The following is a 21,975-nucleotide window of genomic DNA, read 5'->3' on the forward strand; positions in this document are numbered from 1 at the left end:
CTTGGACTACTGGTTTGAATTCCAGTTTAAGAAAGGAAACAAAAAATAGGAATGTGTAAAATTATATTCCATTTCTCTGGTACACCCACAGCCATATTGGCAAAAAAGCATGTGTAACAAGAAATGGTTTATTTCCATTGTAGCTGAGGATTGCAAGAGAAAATGAGTGTAAATTATATTGATGGTGACAAATAATACCACTGTTTGCACCTCGTTTCTGAGTTTCTGTGGCATGACTAATTCTTTCAACTAATTCTTTCTCTGCACTTTGCAACAAAAGACAAAGCCAAAGCTACTTTCAATAACTGTCAGTCTATCATGATGTCACAGTGCCATCTTGGGGAAGAAAGAGCCTTAACTGTCCTGTTGCCTGCAAACGCAAAAAGCCTGTAGTTCTATGTTGTGGATAGTTGCCCCAGTGTACTTTAGAACCAGAGAGTGAGAGGCATCTTCACTCTCAATGTCCATTACATCTTGGGGCCTCTTTAAAAACTGATGTATAGTTTGAGCAACAATAATAATTGTTTTAGTAAACCTGACAACAAAAGGTTCACAAAAAGGTTCTTCCTTGACTTCACAGAAACAAATAAGAAAAGACATGAGCAGTGGATTTTAGCTTATTATATTTCAATTCACGATTGCCAGTTGCCTGTCATTCTCATTATCAAACCCTTCAGTTTTGTTATTTTGTTACACAAACCAGCAAACTTCTACAACCCTTATTAAATGTGATAGAAATCCTCTCTTTCATCAACCTGTGATGACCCACAGTACAAACAGCTGTGGTAAATATTGAATGAAAGGCTGATGCACTATGGACTGATAAACACAGGCATCCAATACATTACAAGAGTTTCTGCTGCCTGACAAGCTGAAGAATCCTTGACTGCCATAGACACACCCAACTCCTGTGGTACTGAATGAATTCAGAGATGACAGTTGGGAAATACTGGTCACAACTAGAACATGGCATAGCCTGATATGAGTCTGGTATTTAATTAACTAAAGAGTCCAATGTGCTCTCAAAACGCAACCGTGGAAGACTCCTTGAAATTTCATCACAAGATTTGACTTACCAATTTTTCACTTTCTCTCTAGTAGCTCAATTTTAAAGGGCCCTGGTTCATCTATAAGCAAGCTTCCCTTTCTGTTTTATTATACCATTTTTACTCCTATAAAACTTATTGCTGATGTATTGCTAAAGTACAATTCTAATTAATGTAAAAAATGTCCATATGTGTCTCTCTCAGCTTCTACTCTATAAATTTAATTTATACTTTAAATAATGATTACATGGTATTTATATTAAATAATTGTGACACTGTAAAAACAGCTTTGCCTGCCAGGCAACAAGATGTCATATGGTTGAAAACAAGTTACCCAAGCAAGTTTGAGTAGATGTTATAACCTAGTCTGCCATATGGTAGTGTCAAGTACCAGGTTAAAGCTGGCAGCACAAATGTGCTTAGGAACTGAGGTGCGTGTTGTGTTCTAATTCTGAAATTCATCAGCTCAAGGAGTTATATAGATGCCATGTCATGTGATGGAAATAGGTGTGGGTGTGGCACAAAGCCTTTGATGACCAAAAGACATACTTTAAAGAATAAACAGAGACTGGGGTGTTTTTATCCCAAATCTCCCAACTCTCTCTAGAAACCTTTAGGTGAGTTTTGAAAGGGTTATTATGTAGATGAAGTTCGCAGTTCTTGCAAAATGTGAATGTAACATACCACACAAAAATGATCCAGGGTATCCAGTATTAATGTCACGGAAATTCCATTGCGGCCTCCAGCAGAGTTCAGCAAGTTCAAAACAATTCTCTCGGCAGCAAAGGTCCTGGCAATTATGTTTGGAGACCATCAGAATTTGCTTTTTGTCTATTTTCTCTGCTGGGGCAACACTACGAGAATGACTATCACACCCTAGACCAGTTGTGGATTTTTTATTTATATATTGATGTGTTTAATTTTATGCATTTTAAAGTGTCACCTGACGATGAAAAGCTGACTTTCATCTTGCTAATTAGATCATTTCTAAATTTCTATTCAGTGTAAAGCCTTTCATTTTCAGGATGTGTTCCCCAGCTTTATTTTGCTTCCCATTTGTTTCACATCTGCCGTGCTGAGATGAGCTCTTTTAATCGGTGCATTAAACCCAGCAAGGAGACTTCCCTTTAGCATCTCCAAAGACTGCAGACCTGACAGCTACAGAGAGCTCACTCTCATTATTACCTGATCAAAGAAAGGTTTATAAAAAGACCATTATTGTTCCTCCATTAAAACTATTTTATCCTCCACTGACATTAAGTAGAACAGCATTTATTAATTCATTAAGGGTACCTTTAATTTGGCATGTGTGTCAAACATCAGGCACAATAGACTGGTGGTTCACTAGTCACGCGCATTTTATTTTTTGTTCTGTCCCTTTGTCTTAATCATTTTTATTTTTCATTTGCCATGCCCCAGCTGTTTCATATAAACTGGACTATAATTTTATTATTGCATGGCCTTGTACAGTAATTCTCTGACAGTAAGAATAAGTAACTGAGAAATGGAATGGTATTTATTTGTGCATCTATTTTTCCCTGCACTGCTCTGTGGTCACAAAATCATAGCATTAATGATGTACAGTAGTCACGATTCATTCTACAGAAACATAAACCATAAATTAAACTGTAAATGAGCTGAAAATTAAAAAAGAATGGAATTCACATTTACTGTTGCTCTTGTGGTACATTTAAATTTACTTTATTTTGTTTTATAGTGTAACCAGTAATTCATACAATGCAATATTGTGTATTATTTTGCCTAAATTTCTTTTTGTGTCACTGATAACAGTGCCTGGCTATTTAAAAACTCATAAATGGATGGATGCACAAATGATGTTATCATTTGTTGGGATAATGGATAATATTAAAATATAAAAAGGAAATTCAGTGATTTGTAAAACACTAAAAATACTAATTGTCTTCATACAATAAAATTAGGGGACTCAGTATCAACTGTTGAAGGAGGAACAAAAGCACCAATTGATTCTTTTCTTTCATTCATTGTAGACTAATGTTTTCACCATGATGTTTAAAATTTGATTTTGTTTTCAAATACCGGTATGATACAAAAAAGGTTGTAATTGCACCAACTACTGAAAAAGCTAAGAGAATGTAAAGAGCAACTTCTGCATCAGACGATGATACTTCCATCCCCAGGAAATTAATCCTTTGTATTGGGGAAGGTCTGGGAGTGTCTGTGGGCTTCATGACAGTGGAAGCTGTGGTAGAACCTGTGTAATAAATACAAAGGTACAATAAATTGCACATGCAATAAAAAGTATAATATCTAAAAATATAAATGCTTCTTTTCAATGGTGTACCTGAGCATTTTCAAAGAGTGTTTATTGACATTTCAAATGTAAAATCTGAAGGTTGAAATACACAAATATACAGTATGTGAAAGAAGCTAAGTAAACCAGACAACAACTGCCCCACAACCAACACTCCATCATAAACCTTAATGTGAACATTTCCATTTGTCATTCAGCTTCCAGCACCACTGCTGTCCTAAATGATTCAGACAAACAACACGTGTTAATTATGAAGTCAGCTGAGCTCAATAGGTGCACATACCTATTTCCTATTCCTTCAAGATGCAGGTACAGTACCTACAGTAACAGAGTTACCAGAAGATGTGAATCACTCTGGCTACTATACACATACATAAGTACGACTGATATTGTAGTACCTGTGATATTGATATTGTGAGACTGATATTGACAGTTCAGAGCCACTAACTCACTGGCACTGCTTATGGCCAATGCTTTGGAAGAGTTTGTATGTACTGTATTTAAACCACACTAAAATATAAACTTAGTAGGTAGAGTAGCTTCAGAGTGACTTAGCTGTTTTGACTTAGGTTAACCTAAAAGAGTGAAATGCCCAATGGAGAGCTCCACAGAGCAGAGAAAATGTGAATAATAAATGAAGTATCTTACTTTCTGGTTCTATTTGAAGACAACCATGAGGACCTTGTGTTGGGTCTTGGAATCCGTTGCACCGTATGATTGTGGAATATCGTCTGGAAGATTTCTTGGGAATGCGAGGCAAGCTAGGATCAGACTGGTTAACATAGAATAAACCAAACCTCTCTGCAAAGCCTGTAGCCCACTCCAGATTATCCATTAGTGTCCAGACTGTGTATCCTCGAATATCCACACCATCCAAAATATAAGCTGTGTAAAGAACATGCAATAAGTACAAATGCAAAACTTAAGGAGTTGTTTGTAATACTTTACAATTTCCAATATAGTAGATTTAAAAGTTCCAATTACAGGAAGATGCCACATTGAACATCACAGTTTAAGACCACTTACTATGGGAAAGCTATCAGGATTAATATCAATTGTTGTTTAAAGAATGTGTGCATGTACTGTATGGTGATAGCAAAGATTTGAGAGCAAAGGAAACAGCTGAGATTAGGCATGCTCAAAGATGACTCAGTATCTGTCATGGGTGTCATCCCTCCTCTAGAGGGCGCTCCCACCTTTTTTGTATTGTTTTTAGTTTTAGTACTTTCACCTGTGTCTCGTCCCCTTTTTGTTATCTTAGCCCCGTGTCTCCGCAGTTCCGGGCTCAGCATGGAAGACGGACATCTGAAGGTCCGCCTTTCACCAGGCTCTAGAGAAGCTTGAGGGAATAGGCCTTATCCCCAGATGTCCTGACCTCTGAGCCCAGGGCTTGGAGCATCTAGTCCTGTCATGTCCGTGTTCCTGGTCCTAGTTCCCCTTTCCCTGGTTTTAATCGTCTGAGTCTTGGATGGATCTCCCGGCTCTTGGATTACTGTCTGTGCCCTGACTACCACTTTTGGAATTCCCTGGATTTGGTTGCCTGCGCTCTCCCCCCCGTGCACCGGATCACCACCGTCACCGCCCCCGGTCTTTCAACCCAACCTAACCCTGCAGTGTCTTCCCCTGATGTCCTTCTCCCGACTCTTCCGGATTATACCGTCACACATAGGGTCTTACCAACACACTTCACAGGAGTCTGACCCAGATCAAGAATCTATATCATGACAAATAAAATAATCATCCATGTTGAGAGCATAATAATGCTGGATCTTTGGATTAAGATAGGTGGTGAAATAACAACATGTTAGAATTTATCTCAGATATGCTTGGAAGTATGCACTGAAATACCAGTGCTTAAGATCAGCAACAATAAAAGAAATCAAAGTGTCTGCTACTAGAAATCTTCTGTGAACATACCAATAGTTTTGTGTACCTGTCTGGCTACAGGTAGTGATATTTTACAAATCCATTACTTGAATATAGGCATCACAGCCACCCCTAACAGAACAATTCTTGATTAAATGAAGAATTTAGCAGATGTCTTTAAAGGCTGTGAGGAAATCAGAGTACTCTGAGAAAACCCATGTGAATACAGGGATCAGCCCCAGGAGGTAGGAAAGGATAGAACCCAGGGTCTTGGAACTATGCAATGGTGCTATCTACCAGATGGTGGAAAATCTTCATGCTGCCTTTTGATAGGCTATGTGTTTTCTGTTTTGCAGTTGTCAATCAAATAATCTAAATTGGCTGAATTGATCTCTCTCATTAGTAATCTTTTATCAACATTTATCAGCAGATGATAGCCTAGATGTGCCCACAAGGGCTGAGGCAACTCTCCTTTCTGATGCAAATCTTTCTAGTCTAGTTGTATTCTACTTTTATTTAATTGTTTTTCAGATTAGTGAATCTAGTGGAGAAAGAAAACTAAATAGTTATATGTGTAAAAACAATAATGACAAATTTCTAGGTGAACTCTTTTCTGATACAATTCTGAAAAAAAAACTATTTTCACTTTGTAGTTACAGTAAATGGGAAAACAGAAACAGGATAGACTTGTACTTCACCTTTCAGAGCCTGATTGATATAGTTATCATGGTAATGAATTCTGTGGTCATCATTCAGATTAATAGGGCCACGCTCAGAGATACCATTTTCGGTGATATAAATAGGGGGGTTCCCATATTCCTCCTTAATGAAATTTAAGATTCTTCTAAACCCAAATGGTGTGACCTTTAGCCATGCTGACCCAGAGTCCAGCCAGGCACGATCGGCAATTGTTCCTGCCCCCCTAGGGTAAAACAAAGCATTTCTTATTTAACAAAATTTGTGGTTTTGTATACTCAGTAATTTAAGCGTTGACATTATTCTGTATTTAAATTGTATCTATAATGGTTTATTTTAAGAGTAGTTGAAAGCTCAGTGAAACAATATACTTCCAGACATTTATAACCCCTTCTCAAAGTCCAGAAACAGAATACATTGGTCTGACTACTGGAACCAATCCCAAACATTTGCTTTTACTACCCATTATTATTTTATATTATTCCACATTAAAAGACATACCTGTCCGCATCATAATGCTGAAGATTCTTATAATCCACATTAAATGTCAGGACTGTAGTATAGTGATTAAATCCAAAGTAATCATGGGTACCTTTAATTCTCCTTATCTCCTCTTCTGTGAACTCTGGAAGGCTAAACAGAAACAAAATCTTCACCTCTTGAGGTTTATGTCACGGATGTCGGAAAGGACGAACTGTGGAATGGCAGGAGAGCATAAAAGACCCTATGCGTAGTGGCAAGACAGGGGTTAGCCTGGGCTCAGCTGTTCAGGAAATGCCGTATAGAAACCTATGCCGTAGCGGACGTGGGGCGACCTGGTGCTAGGCGGGTCTCAGGACATCTGAACGTCAATGCTGAGTCAAGGCAAATGAAAGACCCAGAAATATATAGCCCCAGAGAGAGAGAAACACCGGAAGGACAGCAAAGCATCGGAAACAAGAGACAGGACAGAGAAGGAGCGCCCTCTGGCTGCAGAGGGTGTGACAGCACCCCCCTTATTGGGTCCAGAGAAAAAGAAAAAAGCTGCGGGAAAAACAAAAGACACCGCTCACAGGGTCGAAAAAGGCTTAGCAATATATAGACCCAGAAATATATAGCCCCAGAAAGAGAGAAACACCGGAAGGACAGCAAAGCACTGGAAACAAGAGACAGGACAGAGAAGGAACGCCCTCTGGCTGCAGAGGGCATGACAGTTTATTTATCAATTTAGAGAAGGTACCCAGATAATTGCAATTCCTGTCACTGTACAAGAGTTTGACATGTTCTGTAGACTTAAAAACAACACTTATTATTAAAGCAATAGCTCTGTTTGGGCTAACTTACTCTTACCTTTGATGTATTTTTGTCCTTTTATCACCTCAATTCCCTACTATATTGCTCTGTCAAGCCATTATGCTTATATACCCAGTTTTATTGTACCCCTTTTTCCCTACAGCTTTACAAAATGCAAATGGCAACTTATTGCAACAAATGCACTGTAAATTGGATTTGACTATAAACCAACAGAAGCCAATTTAATCTTTGTGTTCAATAGCTGGTCCCAAATGAAACAATGGTTATCCAATTAATGAATTTAAACATCTTACCGAGACTTTGAAAGACCAGCAGCCAAGCTCCTTTCTCGAATTCTTGTCTTCATCAATTCATTATAATCTCCTTTAAACACAGGGTGAGCAAACCATCCTATATAAAACTATAGTGAAATAAAACATTACACTTCAGCATTGATAACTGGTGAAGAGTAAATAAAATGTTTTTCCTTTAAAACAAATTAAACTGTTTTTGAATACACAACAAGGGCTGCAGAGAATTCTCTACAATGACAATGAAATGTGTTTGTTCAGCTGTAATGAATTGCTTTTTGCATGATAATTTCATAGCAATTTATGCTCAGTTATAATTGGTGAAAATAATAGTTTTCAAATTTAAGAGCAACTGTCTAACTTCTTTAGTATGTAATAATTAAAAATATTGCAGTCTAATAAAGCTGCATCTGAGAAGAGCATTTTTATTTATTTCAATAGTACACCAGATGGCAGTATACCATCAGTTTATCCATCCATTTTCTAACCACTATTTCCAGTACAGGGTGGCAGGGGACTCAGAGGCTATCCCGGCAAGCAATGGGTGCAAGGCACAATATACCCTGGATGAGACGGAAGTACAACACTCCTCCAAAATAGAATCAAAATAACTTAATTGGTCATTATAGCATCAACACGTGAAAGTATTAACCACAAACTATTTAACATTACAACTGAATATGCTGTCATATTGATCATTTAAGGTTGTTCTATGATTTCAGTCATTAGCAGCAAGAATTTTGTAACAAGCATACCCTAAGTACAGTATTTGCTTTTGGAGGGTTCTGACTACATCGTAAACTGTAAGATGGCATGAAGAACTGTAGTATATTGTGCAGACTAAAAGGTATACCCGAATTTAAAGTTTAGAAATAAACATAAACTAACATCGTATTCATCTATTGTAGCAAGCAGCATTATGATGCTAGTCTTATTATAATGATATCTGATTTGAAAAAAAAAACAACTTAAATAACCCTCATCTAATTGTAGGTGTAGTTGAGAGTTTGCCAAGTGCACTACCTGTAGAACGCGCCTAGCAGCATCAATGTCCTCTTGTTTGTAAGGGTTCCTTGGCTCTGTCCAGTCTGAGTTGATGGTAATGGAGATTAGTCCACCCTGCTTTTGTCTGTATTTGTCATTATAAAGGTGCCAGGCTTCAGCATGAGCTTTAAGAAGGTTATGGCCAACCACATAAGGTGCTGTGCCTGGCCTAAAGCTGATTCCTTGAAACAGAAAGGTAAAAATCAAGCAATATTTACTGTTACACCAGTTATGAAATTTAAGTCTCATAGGGATATTTGTTGAAGGATGGCTTGCAGAGTTGAAAACACACATACAAATGGTTACAATTTGAGTTTCCACCTGAACAAATGATTAAATTAATGGGATGAGAACACGTCTCTCCACCTTTCTTCAAATTATATTTTGAGCATTCAGTTTTCTCCATATACTACCAATAGATTAAAAAAGATTCTTGCTTATAGTATATCAAGCACCAGACTGTTGCCCTGCCAAGGGAGAATCCCATACCTGGTGCAGCTGTTCCATAGCCATGTCCTATGTTTGCCACATTATAGGGCTCATTGATTGTGATCCAGAATTTCACTTTTTCCCCTAGCCTGCTGAAAATGACATCAGCATAACTCTTAAATCTCTGTACAATGGTTTCATTTTCCCAACCCCCCTCATCCTGCAGGGCCTGAGGGAGATCCCAGTGGTACAAGGTCACCTATTCAGACAATAGAGCACAACAAATTCAAGCCATATCAAGTCACTGTTTAATATTCCATCGCAGAAAACAATCAATCCACTATAATGAAGGATAGTGTTTAAGCAGAAAAGCTCAGTTCTTTATAGTATTTTAATTGTATTATTTCTTTATGTCTTCCCAATAGTTTTAGTAAAGGCTTACCATTAGCACTAAAACAAAATAATATAGTATAGCGTAAAGTATAGTGAAACTTCTGTCACCTAATCAAAACCCACCATCATTTTGTAAAACATACACTGGATGTAACAAGATAAAGGTCAGTTTATCCAAATGCGTATTTTATTTATACAATGTGTTCACAGCTTACCTGTGGCTGTATGTTAGCAGCAAGAAGTTTATCAATAAGACGATGATAATAGTTGAGTCCCTTTTCATTTATGTACCTTGGGGTTCCATCAGGTAGAACCCTTGGCCAGGATATGGAGAAGCGATAGTGAGTCACCCCAAGCTTTTTCAGCATAGCCACATCCTCATCAATTTTGTTGTAGCTGTCACAAGCAATATCTCCATTCTCATCATTACCCACTTTCAATGGAGTGTGTGCAAAGGTGTCCCAGATGCTCACTCCCTTTCCATCGGCCCTCCAGCCTCCTTCAATCTTTAATTATGGAAAAAACGTTTGTGCAATCAGCCTTGTTTAACTGTGCCAATGGTTTAATATAATCAAATAATCATTATCCTAAACACTGGAGTGGAGTATTTCATACCTGTTATGTGACTTTATAAGTACATACTTCCCATCAATTAGGTCAATATTAAAACACATTTTTAAGTATTATTTCCTTCTTTTTAGTTGGAAGAAACGGCTTAAAATGAGATAATTTACCTGATAAGATGCTGTTGCAACACTCCAAGCAAAATCCTTTCTAAACTGTGCATACAAGAGCTTTTCATCATCTGGCATAGGGAATCCATTATTTTTTATGATTTGGAAAAAGTAATGAGCAGAGCGTTTAGGGGTTCGTGGTCGAATCGGGTTCTTGAAGTCCACATGGTGAAGACCAAAGCCAACATTGTAGCCCTCCAGCCATTCAAAAGAGTCCATCAGAGACCAGGCTGTGTATCCTTTTAATCTTACACCATCCAAATTGTAAGCTGTAATATAAACAGCACAAACATTGTATTTGTGTTTTCACATCCATTCTGATATCCAATGAATTAAATCTATATTTAATTTACTACTTGAATTGAAAGCATGCCACTCTATACTCACTCTATTGTTCTGAACACATAATTACATAATTTAAAGTAACTTTTAACAAGAAATTTACTTTATAATACATGCCAGTTTATTCAATTCATAGAGGCTATATGAATTAATTTGTTTGTACTGTGTAGGATCAAACCAGACCAACGTTCTAACAAACCAAACTACTAATTGTCTAATATTTAATAAATTGTCCAGTTGTCCTAGAACCAAACCAAAGATATCAATACAGTGCCTTGCGAAAGTATTCGGCCCCCTTGAACTTTTCAACCTTTTGCCACATTTCAGGCTTCAAACATAAAGATATAAATTTTTTATTTTATGTGAAGAATCACTAACAAGTGGGACACAATTGTGAAGTGGAACGAAATCTATTGGATTTTTGAAATTTTTTTAACTAATAAAAAAATGAAAAGTGGGGCGTGCAAAATTATTCGGCCCCTTTACTTTCAGTGCAGCAAACTCACTCCAGAAGTTCAGCGAGGATCTCTGAATGATCCAATGTTGTCCTAAATGACTGATGGTGATAAATAGAATCCACCTGTGTGTAATCAAGTCTCTGTATAAATGCACCTGCTCTGTGATAGTCTCAAGGTTCTGTTGAAAGCGCAGAGAGCATCATGAAGACCAAGGAACACACCAGGCAGGTCCATAATACTGTTGTGGAGAAGTTTAAAGCTGGATTTGGATACAAAAAGATTTCCCAAGCTTCAAACATCCCAAGGAGCACTGTGCAAGCGATCATCTTGAAATGGAAGGAGTATCAGACCACTGCAAATCTACCAAGACCTGGCCGTCCCTCTAAACTTTCAGCTCAGACAAGGAGAAGACTGATCAGAGATGCAGCCAAGAGGCCCATGATCACTCTGGATGAACTGCAGAGAACTACAGCTGAGGTGGGAGAGTCTGTCCATAGGACAACAATCAGTCTTACACTGCACAAATCTGGCCTTTATGGAAGAGTGGCGAGAAGAAAGCCATTTCTCAAAGATATCCATAAAAAGTCTCGTCTAAAGTTTGCCACAAGCCACCTGGGAGACACCCCAAACATGTGGAAGAAGGTGCTCTGGTCAGATGAAACCAAAATCGAACTTTTTGGCCACAATGCAAAACGATATATTTGGCGTAAAAGCAACACAGCTCATCACCCTCAACACACCATCCCCACTGTCAAACATGGTGGTGGCAGCATCATGGTTTGGGCCAGCTTTTCTTCAGCAGGGACAGGGAAGATGGTTAAAATTGAGGGGAAGATGGATGCAGCCAAATACAGGACCATTCTGGATGAAAACCTGTTGGAGTCTGCAAAAGACCTGAAACTGGGACGGAGATTTATCTTCCAACAAGACAATGATCCCAAACATACAGCAAAATCTACAAAGGAGTGGTTCACAAATAAACGTATCCAGGTGTTTGAATGGCCAAGTCAAAGTCCAGACCTGAATCCAATCGAGAATCTGTGGAAAGAGCTGAAAACTACTGTTCACAAACGCTCTCCATCCAACCTCACTGAGCTCGAGCTGTTTTGCAAGGAAGAATGGGCAAGAATTTCAGTCTCTCGATGTGCAAAACTGATAGAGACATACCCCAAGCGACTTGCAGCTGTAATCGCAGCAAAAGGTGGCTCTACAAAGTATTAACGCAAGGGGGCCGAATAATTTTGCACGCCCCACTTTTCATTTTTTTATTAGTTAAAAAAGTTTCAAAAATCCAATAGATTTCGTTCCACTTCACAATTGTGTCCCACTTGTTGGTGATTCTTCACATAAAATAAAAAAATTATATCTTTATGTTTGAAGCCTGAAATGTGGCAAAAGGTTGAAAAGTTCAAGGGGGCCGAATACTTTCACAAGGCACTGTAGGTATTCAACTTAATCCTTGAATTAGGAATATTCATTTGGAAGCTTCGTATGCACTGCAACTTAAAAATCTTACCTTTCAGTGCTTCATCAATGTAAGTTTTATAAAAGAACATTCTATCTGTGTCATCCACAGTAGATTTTGAATCAGTTGACACCCCATTCTCAGTGATATAGATTTCTGGGTTGCCATATTCATCCTTTATCCAGTTCAGAAGTCTTCTCAGGCCCCAGGCAACAGCTTTAAACTCATTCATAGCAGTACCAGGCCAGTCATTTTCTACTGCTTCACCAAGATCCCGATCATAATCATAAGAATAGGGCTTTAGCCTGGCGGTTACATGATGCACAATTTTAGTGGTATAAGAATTAATACAGAAGACATCAGCAGTTCCCTGGATATAGTCCTTTTCTTGCTCTGTGAAAGCGGGAAGCCTAGATTCTGGCAGGCCTTGCAACTCACTTTTGTTACCTACCTGCCATTTCAGTGCATCTGGGTAGTCCCCATTTTTAAAAATGGGGTGTGCAAACCAACCAAGCTGGAACTGGAGGTAACGGTCAGCAGCCACTATTTCTCTGGGTACATTTACGTCCTTGGGTTCTACCCAGTCAGCATTAAGGCTTAGGGAGACCAGACCACCTTGGACACTTCTGTATTTCTTGTCATAAGTGTGATAAGCCATAGCATGAGCTTTTAAGAGATTGTGGGCAACTCTATAAGGGGCATCTCCTGGACTCTTCACATTGGGAGGCATCAATCCTTTGGCATAGCCTGCCCATGCAATAGTATGGGGCTGGTTAAAAGTCATCCAGAACTTGACTCTGTCTCCAAAGGTTGCAAAACAGAAGTCAGCAAATTCATTGAATATTTCAATCATCTGCTCATTCTCCCAACCTTTAATATCCTGCAAGGCTTGAGGAAGGTCCCAGTGATAGATGGTTACCATTGGAGTAATATTGTAAGCCAGGAGACCATTGATGAGTCTGTTGTAATACTCCACTCCTTTCTCATTCAGTGATCTGATTCTACCATCAGGAAAAATCCTTGGCCAGGACAAAGAGAATCTATAAGACTTAGCCTTCAAAGCCCTTAACATGTACAGGTCTTCCTCTATTTTATTGTAGCTATCACAGGCCACATCCCCAGTGTCATTGTTCTTGATGCTGTTGGGCTTGTGTGTAAAAGTGTCCCAAACACTTGGTCCCTTCCCATCAGTATTCCATGCACCTTCGATCTGATAGGCTGAGGTTGACACACCCCACTGAAATTCTTCTGAGAAGGTTCCATAGTGGAAAAGCTTCCTCTCGAATTTAGATTGGCGAGAAAACTTCTCCCAGACAATCTTAGCTTTTGAGGGAACATCAGATGGAGGTAGACCAGGCAGCTTGGTAACCTTAGGTTGAGAAATAAGATTTTGGGGCAATATCTTGTCTTTTCTGCTTATAAATCCATTATTTTCAATGATTTGTGAATAGAAATATGCTGATTTTTTTGGTGTTCTTGGCCTGTTAATGTCTTCAAAGTTTACATAATGCAAACCAAACCTCTGACTATAACCTTCTGGGCCTTCAAAACCATCCATCAGTGACTGCACAGTGAAGCCTCTCACATCCACTCCATCTATCTGTATCGCTGATTAAATAAAATTAAATTAATGTTAGCTTTTCATACATAATGCAGAATAAAGTACATTTTAAATCAGTCAATCAAAATGTTCTGTTCAATACATTTAAATTAATCTGAGAGAATGTGGAAAATATCTTTTAAACCCACCAGAAAAGTCAGTCCTAACCTTCCTGAGAAGTCTTTACACAATTATTGAATGTGAGGCACTTTTATTGTACTTTTAAGATTTCCAGACATTTGGCATATACTCTTTAAATCTACAGGGAATTTATAGTGATACGAGCTATAAACAAAGTGATTTGTACATTAAATGCATTTAATAAATACAGTGAATTTAGCTAAACTGCGTAGCCACAGTTATCTACTGTAAATGAAGATGGACAACCTGAATTGGAAGGAAGTATTGTGAAATGAACAGAGAAAATATCAAAACTCAGTAAACACTCACCCTTCAAAGCTTCATTAATGTAACTGTTAAGAAAATGAATACGCTGTGTATCATTGAGAACCTCTCCGTTGTATTCTGTTGGCATTCCATTTCCTGTTATGTAAATGGGAACTCTAGAGGCAGATGTGTATTCTGCGGCTATAAAATTTAGGAGCCGTCGAATCCCCCATGGGACTGAGAAAATCCAGGGAGAGGCAGTCTTTGGCCAAGAGGGATCAACATCCTCTTTGAAATCCCCCACATTATGTGGTCCTGGGTTGCAGACTTTAGGGCTGGAACTGATCAGCCGAGATGTGTAATGGTTGAGTCCAAAGAAATCAGCTGCTCCTTTAATTTTCAACTTCTCTGCTTCAGTAAAAAGTGGAAGCCTAGCCAGCTCTTTCTGGGGACATTCCTGGTTTTTCTGCTCAATCTGTTTTTTCAGTATTTCTGGATAATCACCATTGACGAAAAGAGGGTGAGCGAACCAGCCCAGCATGAACTGCAGGTAGCGCTCTGCAGCCTCCACATCCTGAGGGCTGGAAGAATTCTTGGGCTCTGCCCAGTTAGAATTTAAGGCAATGCCCACTTTTCCTCCTTGGAGAGGTCGGTATTTGTTATTATAAACATGCCAGGCCTCAGCGTGGGCTTTGATTATCATGTGAGTTACCTTCATAAAAAAGAAGAATACAGCAATGAACAGAAATGCATTAATTATCATATTTACATTTACAAGATGATTTTCAAACACCTTTTCTTCAGTACCAAAGCTTCTCTCAAACAGTTTGAATGTGCTGAAAACACTTACAGATGCATATCTGGAAAGGGCCAAAGCAAGTGTGGAACAGAAATAAGAAAAAACCTTGAACAATAATAACATTTTCCTACTTCTACTTTTGGATTTTCTTTTTGCTGTATTTTATTTTGACATCAAAATAAATTAAACATATTTACTGGAGTAAAAACTTTAGAAGTTGCCATATTCTGCTTTACCTTTGGTAATCCCTGCTTGTGCTGACTACAATATGTCAAACATATTGCAGGTGTGATACTTTGTATCCTTTATTAAGACTGAAATATCAATACTCTTTAGTTTTATTGGAATGCTTTTACTTAGTTTCTGTTTCTTATGTTTCAAACAAAAGTGTTGCCGTATGTACCTGGTAGGAAGCAATTATTGGGTCTGAGATTCCAGGAGGGTGTTGTCCAGTACCATATCCTGCATAACTAACAACCCAAGGGCTGCTGAAAGTGTTCCAAACTTTCACACGGTCTCCAAACCTAGAAAAGCAAAAGTCTGCATATTCCTTGAATGCTTGTATGATGGATTCGTTCTGCCAGCCACCCTGGTCCTGCAGGACCTGAGGCAGGTCCCAGTGATAGAGAGTCACTACTAGCTCAATGTTGGACTGCAGAAGACCGTCAATTAGTTTGTCATAATAAAGAGCACCTTTCTCATTTAAGCTGCTATTGTGGCCAGTGGGGAAGATTCTAGCCCAAGAAATGGAGAACTGGTACGTCTTGCTGTGGAGGCCTCTCAAGAGGTAAACATCATAATCGATTTTATTGTAGCTGTCACAAGCCAGGTCAGCTGTCTGGTTCTGGAAGACATTCCCCTCGTGGGAAAACCGATCCCAGATTGTCTCTCCCTTTCCATGTTCTGCCCAGCCACCTTCCACCTTGAATGATTCGCTGGACGTGCCCCACTGAAAACCATCTGGAAAGGTACTATTGAGGAAAAGGTCTTTTTCAGACACTGGTTGGTCTGCAAACTTTGCCCAAACAGTCTGATAAGATGAGAACAGCGAATGGTCGTTCACTGTAGTCTTAGAGCTCTCAGCAGCAGCCTTCTCTGAAGCTTTGAGCTCACTCAGTTGACTGGATTAAAGGTAAAAGAAAGAAAAGAAAATATTTATGAACAGAATCAACTATAATGTGAAATGTGAATTTTTACTCAGGAAATATGTCAACTAGGCTAGTATTATATTATTTATGATAATATTGTTTATGTTAGCATTAACATTCTTTAGCATAATCAGTTTTGTTGTTTAAAGTAGCAATACAAAAACTCTTCTATTATTTTTGAGTTTTTCATATAATATGTACTACATAACAGTATTGGAAACTGCAATATGGAGCAAATTGTAAAAGGGCTTCTCATATTAACGATGGACTTTCAATATTCCATCCATTCATTTTCTAACTGCATCATCTAATTCAAGAGTGTGAGACTTTCTCAGCAAGCAACATTCAACATGAATTTCTTTTTTTTTCAGTATTAATATGATTCCAACATCTTGACTACATAATCAAAATAACTGCAAGTTTCTCAAAAACTGTTAAAGAAACAAAAAAATACCCTTGTGAGTTGTTCTCCACAGTCAGTTGGTCAAAGATGTCAACGATGTCACATCCCATGATCCTCAGTTCATTCTGTTGCAGAGCTGTGAAATTGTAATATACTGTAAAGTATCATTCTTCAGGGAACAATATCAAGAACATATGTATAGTTTAGATTATTTTAGGAAGGGTGAAAGTGAGGTTTTCTTAAGAAAGGCAAAATATGATTTTGACACTATTGATATTTTAAAATCTTGTTCACCATTACAGTACTATTTCAAGACTATAAAATGTCTTATAAAGCATTCAGATTTGCAACTTCACAATGCAAGTCAATACCATAAATAAGTCACATCACTTCAGATACTGTATCCCTTTGACTTGATGTTAGACTTATCTGACAATACGTAAATCTTAACTATTTAATTATTATAATTATAATGATTTAAATGAGCCCCCAAATTCAACTTATACATTTCTAATAAAACTATAGTGAATTGTTTTCAGTTCTAGTACCGTCGGAGCTTTATTTCACATACAAAGAATCATGCATGAAACCAGTAACTTGAAAACTTTGTCCTCTTTTGAAGCAGAAAATGATAAAAAATGTATGATTAACTAAATAATTGGTTCAGATAAGGCCCCAACTTTTAAATTAATTGAATTTGAACAGACAATAGATTAAGAAGAACCGGTACTCAAAAACAATGGGCTAAAGGTAATATAAAATTCAGTTTCACAGATTGGAGGTATTTGTCACCTTACCTTTCAGTAAACTGGCTAGGGGCTGGAACTGATGGTCATATGCTGAGCTACAGCCTTCACCATGCAACTCGTAGATCAAAACTGGCACATCATTAAACATGGCTCCCTGAATGATGAATAGCCTCAAATAAAACGATTGCTCGTGGTGGTATATCTTTATTTTCACATATCGCGGTGCATCTGAAGACTGGGTTAGTAGCTTTGAACTCTGTTTCATGACAGTGGTGAATGACTAAAGGAAATCTTAAGTTTTTTTTTACCTGAATTGGTTTTATCATAATTCTAAGTCTATAATTTATTGTACTGTTAAGCTTCACAAGGCATAAAGCATTCGTCTTGATTTCAGCCTTGATCCATTTTTCCATTTTCCAACTTCTTCAACTAGTACAAGAAGGCAGAGGATTCGCAGCCAACACAAGCAATGGGTGCAATGGGTACACCCTGGACAAGACGCCAGTCCATCACAGGACACACACAGACACACAGACACACACACACTTTTTCCAGAAGCCAATTAACCTACTGTACCAGTATGCTTTTTGGGCTTTGGAAGGAAACTAAAGCACCTGCAGGAAATCCATGCAAACATGAGGAGACCATACAAATTCCACCCAGATACCACCCAAGGCCCCAGTGCTGTAAGACAGCAATGTTAGCCTCTATGCCAACCATTCCAGTCTTCATATGTAGTATTTTTGTCATTCTGTTTACATTCATTCAGTTTTTGTACTTTATGAAGGTAAATAAGTCATTTGAGACAGTTATGCAGTATTTGTTACCTGTATCTTTAAAAATTCCACCTGCAAGTTTGTTTCCAATTTACAGTCATAGTTGACGTGCACAGCAAGGAAATCTATAAATCCCTAAATGAAAAAAATAATATTAATAATATTTCCTTAATACTTTCTGTTACATTCACTTCATGAATGTGTCTGGACATCAGACTTAATACAGATTTTCATGTTTTTGCATTAAATACCTGCTTCATCATTACCTTGTACATATTGTCAGTTTGATAAAAAATGTTTTTTCTCTTAATGTCACTAGCTTTCATTCCAAGGGAGATCTGTCCACCTGTAAGAATATTAAAAGAGCATATGTTGTTAGAGAAACATAAAAAAGTATTATCTTAAGAATACTAGGAAATAGGTTTACTGGGTTAAACTCCTAAAATATTATTTTACAATATTATTGTATCTTAGCAAAAATTGATAGTGTTCTGAATGTATGAATGTACCAGAACACTATCAATTTTTGCAGTAGTAAAAAAATCAGAGATACCTTTTAGCAAGTTGCACTCAAAGCTTATGAATTAATATTTCATGTTATCAACATACTGTTATGCTAATTGAGCATTGTAGAAAAAGGCAAAAAAATTGAAAATAAAAAATGTAACTGATGTATATATCCTGCAGGACTGATGCCATAATTGACCTTTTAGATTTAGATTTTAGATTGTTATAGTAAATTAACCACTTTATAAGAAGCCTCTTCACAGTTTTATACAATGTATGTCTGAACACTTGTAGTGTACTCAAGCAGGTAAAACATGAAAATTATATGTGCCTCCCCATAACTCCCCTGCTAAACATTATTATACTAGATCCATTATATAATTTCGACCTTTGTAAGCTATGAAATAAAGATAAAAACTGCAGAGTTGCATTTACTCAAAGATAAATAATCTCAGATATGACTTGTAATTGTAGTCCAAAAGGTTTCTCCTAGAACCCTTTGGAGTGACTTGTGACTAAAAAATAATGGTATATTCTGTTTTTCATGTAAAACAAAACATACTGTTAGAACATGAAAATCTGAATCAGTTCATTGGAAAATTAACAATTTAACACAGATACATCATTGTCCTTGCCCTTTTAAGTCAAACTTTTGTAGTAGTTATGACTGTTTAAAGACCAATTAAATGGAAATACATTTTTAGTAGTTATTTTTGGTTTAAGTTAAATTATAGAAAAATGTAGAATACTTAACAGCAAGGAGATCTTTGTTCTACAGACTTTCAGATAAAAACACAATAGGCCTTTATACAATGCTGTCCTTTAAATGGTATTAACTATTTTTGCTTTGACTGTAAGACAAGAGCTTAACTACAGAAAAATACATTCGTTTACACATCTGAAATAATTCGAAAGTAGTCTGATATCCTCAATGAGGATATTTCTGATATAATATTCATGACATTGTATTAACACTAGAGCCAGATGAATTCTTACCTTTAGCAGAAAGTAATTGGTGGTAAAGACTGTACACTTTTTTGTGGGCAAGTAAAGAATTTTCGAATACAGGCGTTTTAAGGCTGGAAGAGACCGAATCTTTCTGGTGTCCCTCTTCAATCATCTCATAAAACTTGCTGAATGTTATCCAGGACTCTGCAAGACCTCCCAAACTTGAAAATACAAATTTGGCATATTCTTCAAAAAGACTCACAAATGTCTCATTTTCCCAGCCTCCATGTTTTGCCTTCAAGACCTCAGGCACACCTGAATGGTGCAGCACTATGAGAGGCTTGAGAGTGGCTTCTGACAGCTGTGCAAGGAAGTTCCTGTAGCAGGAGAGAGTCTCCAGGTGAGCATTCTTCGGATCACCTTCAGGCAGGAGGCTTGTCCAGGAAAGGATCACTTTAAAATGAGTTATCCCTCTTGAACGAAGGTAATTGAAATAGTATTGAGCAGAAGGGGGCAGGGGGGATTGACAATTAAAGACCTCTGCCTCACCTTCCCCCTGAATCTTTGAAGCCAATGCTTGAAAATTGAGGGTTCCTCGGTTCAAGGCATTCACAAAGTTTTTAGTTAGGGGACCCCCAAGGAGCATAAATTCTTCTTGGTCTTGGACCCCACTGCCAAAGCAAGTGCATGGTAACAGGAGAAGAAGAAGGATCTGAACATCTTGCCTCATCTTTGCTGTGTGAAGACAATCTTAGCTATTATTGCCACATAAACTTACGTTTTGTGTGAAACCTTTAAACCATCTCACACTGCAATTTTTTTTTTACAATTGCATTGTCATAGCATTAAAAAAAACAACTGGGCTATAACTAGTTATCTGTGTTTTATAGCCCTAAAACAGATTACCTAAAAGAGATATGCCACTTTTATCTGCACTTAAAGTATGTTAAGGCCTGATCATAAATGTCAATGCTTGATTCGCTTTTCTATCATTTCAGATTGAGTTACTTATCTATGCAGAAATCTTTTCACAGTAAACAATTTCTCAAATTGCCTTACCATGAAATATACATTACCACGTGCAAGGGCAAAGGCACGTTAATAAAGAAATATTAGTAATTAAACTATTGTTAAAGAACATTTTAAACAAAGGTGGAGCCACGTTCCAAAGGAATGGAACAAAGTCAGTTAGTTTGTCTGTACATTTTACAGTTTTATTGTTTCTCACTGATTGGCTCCAAAAATTAACAATTGTTTTGTACTGTATAAACTTGTGATTTCTTCTTGTGGAAAAACTAGCTTGTAACAAAATTATTGGCCAGTGTAGTGCTAATGGTTGCATGATACAAAGCTCCAATGACATAAATTGGTGCATGTTCAGCATCTGGCTTTTTTTATGAAAACAAAGTAGATGATATGTAGTGATCACTTTGAAAGCAAGAATCCCTGTAGAAGTTCAGTAAACACAAACAGGGTCTAGCACTGTGGATATCAGACTGAATTGTTGTAGTTTCAAATTGAGCGAATATATTTTTGTACTCTTGAGCAAGATAATTTACTAAAAGTGCTCCAGTACATGATTTGTTGTATAGACTATTCTTCAGGTCAACATTATTATGAATGAGAATGAGAACTTATTGTCTTATAGATTTAGGGATTTTAAGAAATGCCTGATTTCATGCTGTAACTGAAAAACTAAGTATGTGATATAGTGAAATGGTGACATAATTATTATTTTTTTTAATCAATAATGTTTTCTGATCTAAAAGTAGGTGGGCTTCCGGGCTTCCATCTTCCAAAGCTGAGCCCAGAATGGCAGGAACATTTGGCTTTTATAGCACTGGTGCAAGAAGGCAGGTGCAGGAGATCAGGAATAAAACAGAAAGGGCTGGAGCGTCCTTAAGAGGAGGGGTTTACGATCGTGACACAGAGTGATGAAGCCAATTCATAGATGGGGATTATTAGGAGGCCATGATTCATAAAGGCCAATGGGAAATTTGGTGAGGATGCCAGGGTAACACCCCTATTCTTTTTGGAAAACGCCCTGGGATTTGTAATGATGACAGGGAGTCAGGACCTCAGTTTTACGTCTCATCCGAAGGACGACATTTTTTTACAGTATAGTGTCCCCGTCACTATACTGGGGCATTAGGACCCACACAGATCGCAGGTTACGTGGCCCCTCTAATATCTCTTCCAGCAGCAACCTTAGCTTTTCCCAGGAGGTCTCCCATCCGGGTACGGGCCCTGACCTGCTTAGCTTTAGTGGGTTGTCGGTTGTGAGTTGCAAAATTTGCAAGAGTGGTACT

The 21,975-nt window shown here is 37.7% G+C and overlaps 1 protein-coding gene across 1 annotated transcript; it reads right to left on the minus strand.

Moving 5' to 3' along the window:
- Window positions 1-2,723: 2,723 nt before the first annotated feature.
- Window positions 2,724-20,396, minus strand: LOC102691495 (lactase/phlorizin hydrolase). Its single transcript, XM_069196735.1, has 17 exons — window positions 19,715-20,396; window positions 18,478-18,557; window positions 18,263-18,346; window positions 17,484-17,589; window positions 16,758-16,822; window positions 15,539-16,243; window positions 14,400-15,048; window positions 12,401-13,957; window positions 10,085-10,353; window positions 9,566-9,856; window positions 9,018-9,216; window positions 8,508-8,710; window positions 7,488-7,594; window positions 6,403-6,534; window positions 5,904-6,127; window positions 3,988-4,224; window positions 2,724-3,279 (listed from the first exon to the last, which is right to left on the minus strand). The coding sequence occupies exons 1-17, from the start codon at window positions 20,394-20,396 to the stop codon at window positions 3,047-3,049; spliced, it is 5,823 nt and encodes a 1,940-aa protein (XP_069052836.1). The 3' UTR covers window positions 2,724-3,046.
- Window positions 20,397-21,975: the final 1,579 nt, after the last annotated feature.

Source organism: Lepisosteus oculatus, chromosome 12 (genome assembly GCF_040954835.1).
Source record: "Lepisosteus oculatus isolate fLepOcu1 chromosome 12, fLepOcu1.hap2, whole genome shotgun sequence".
Taxonomy (NCBI): domain Eukaryota; kingdom Metazoa; phylum Chordata; class Actinopteri; order Semionotiformes; family Lepisosteidae; genus Lepisosteus; species Lepisosteus oculatus.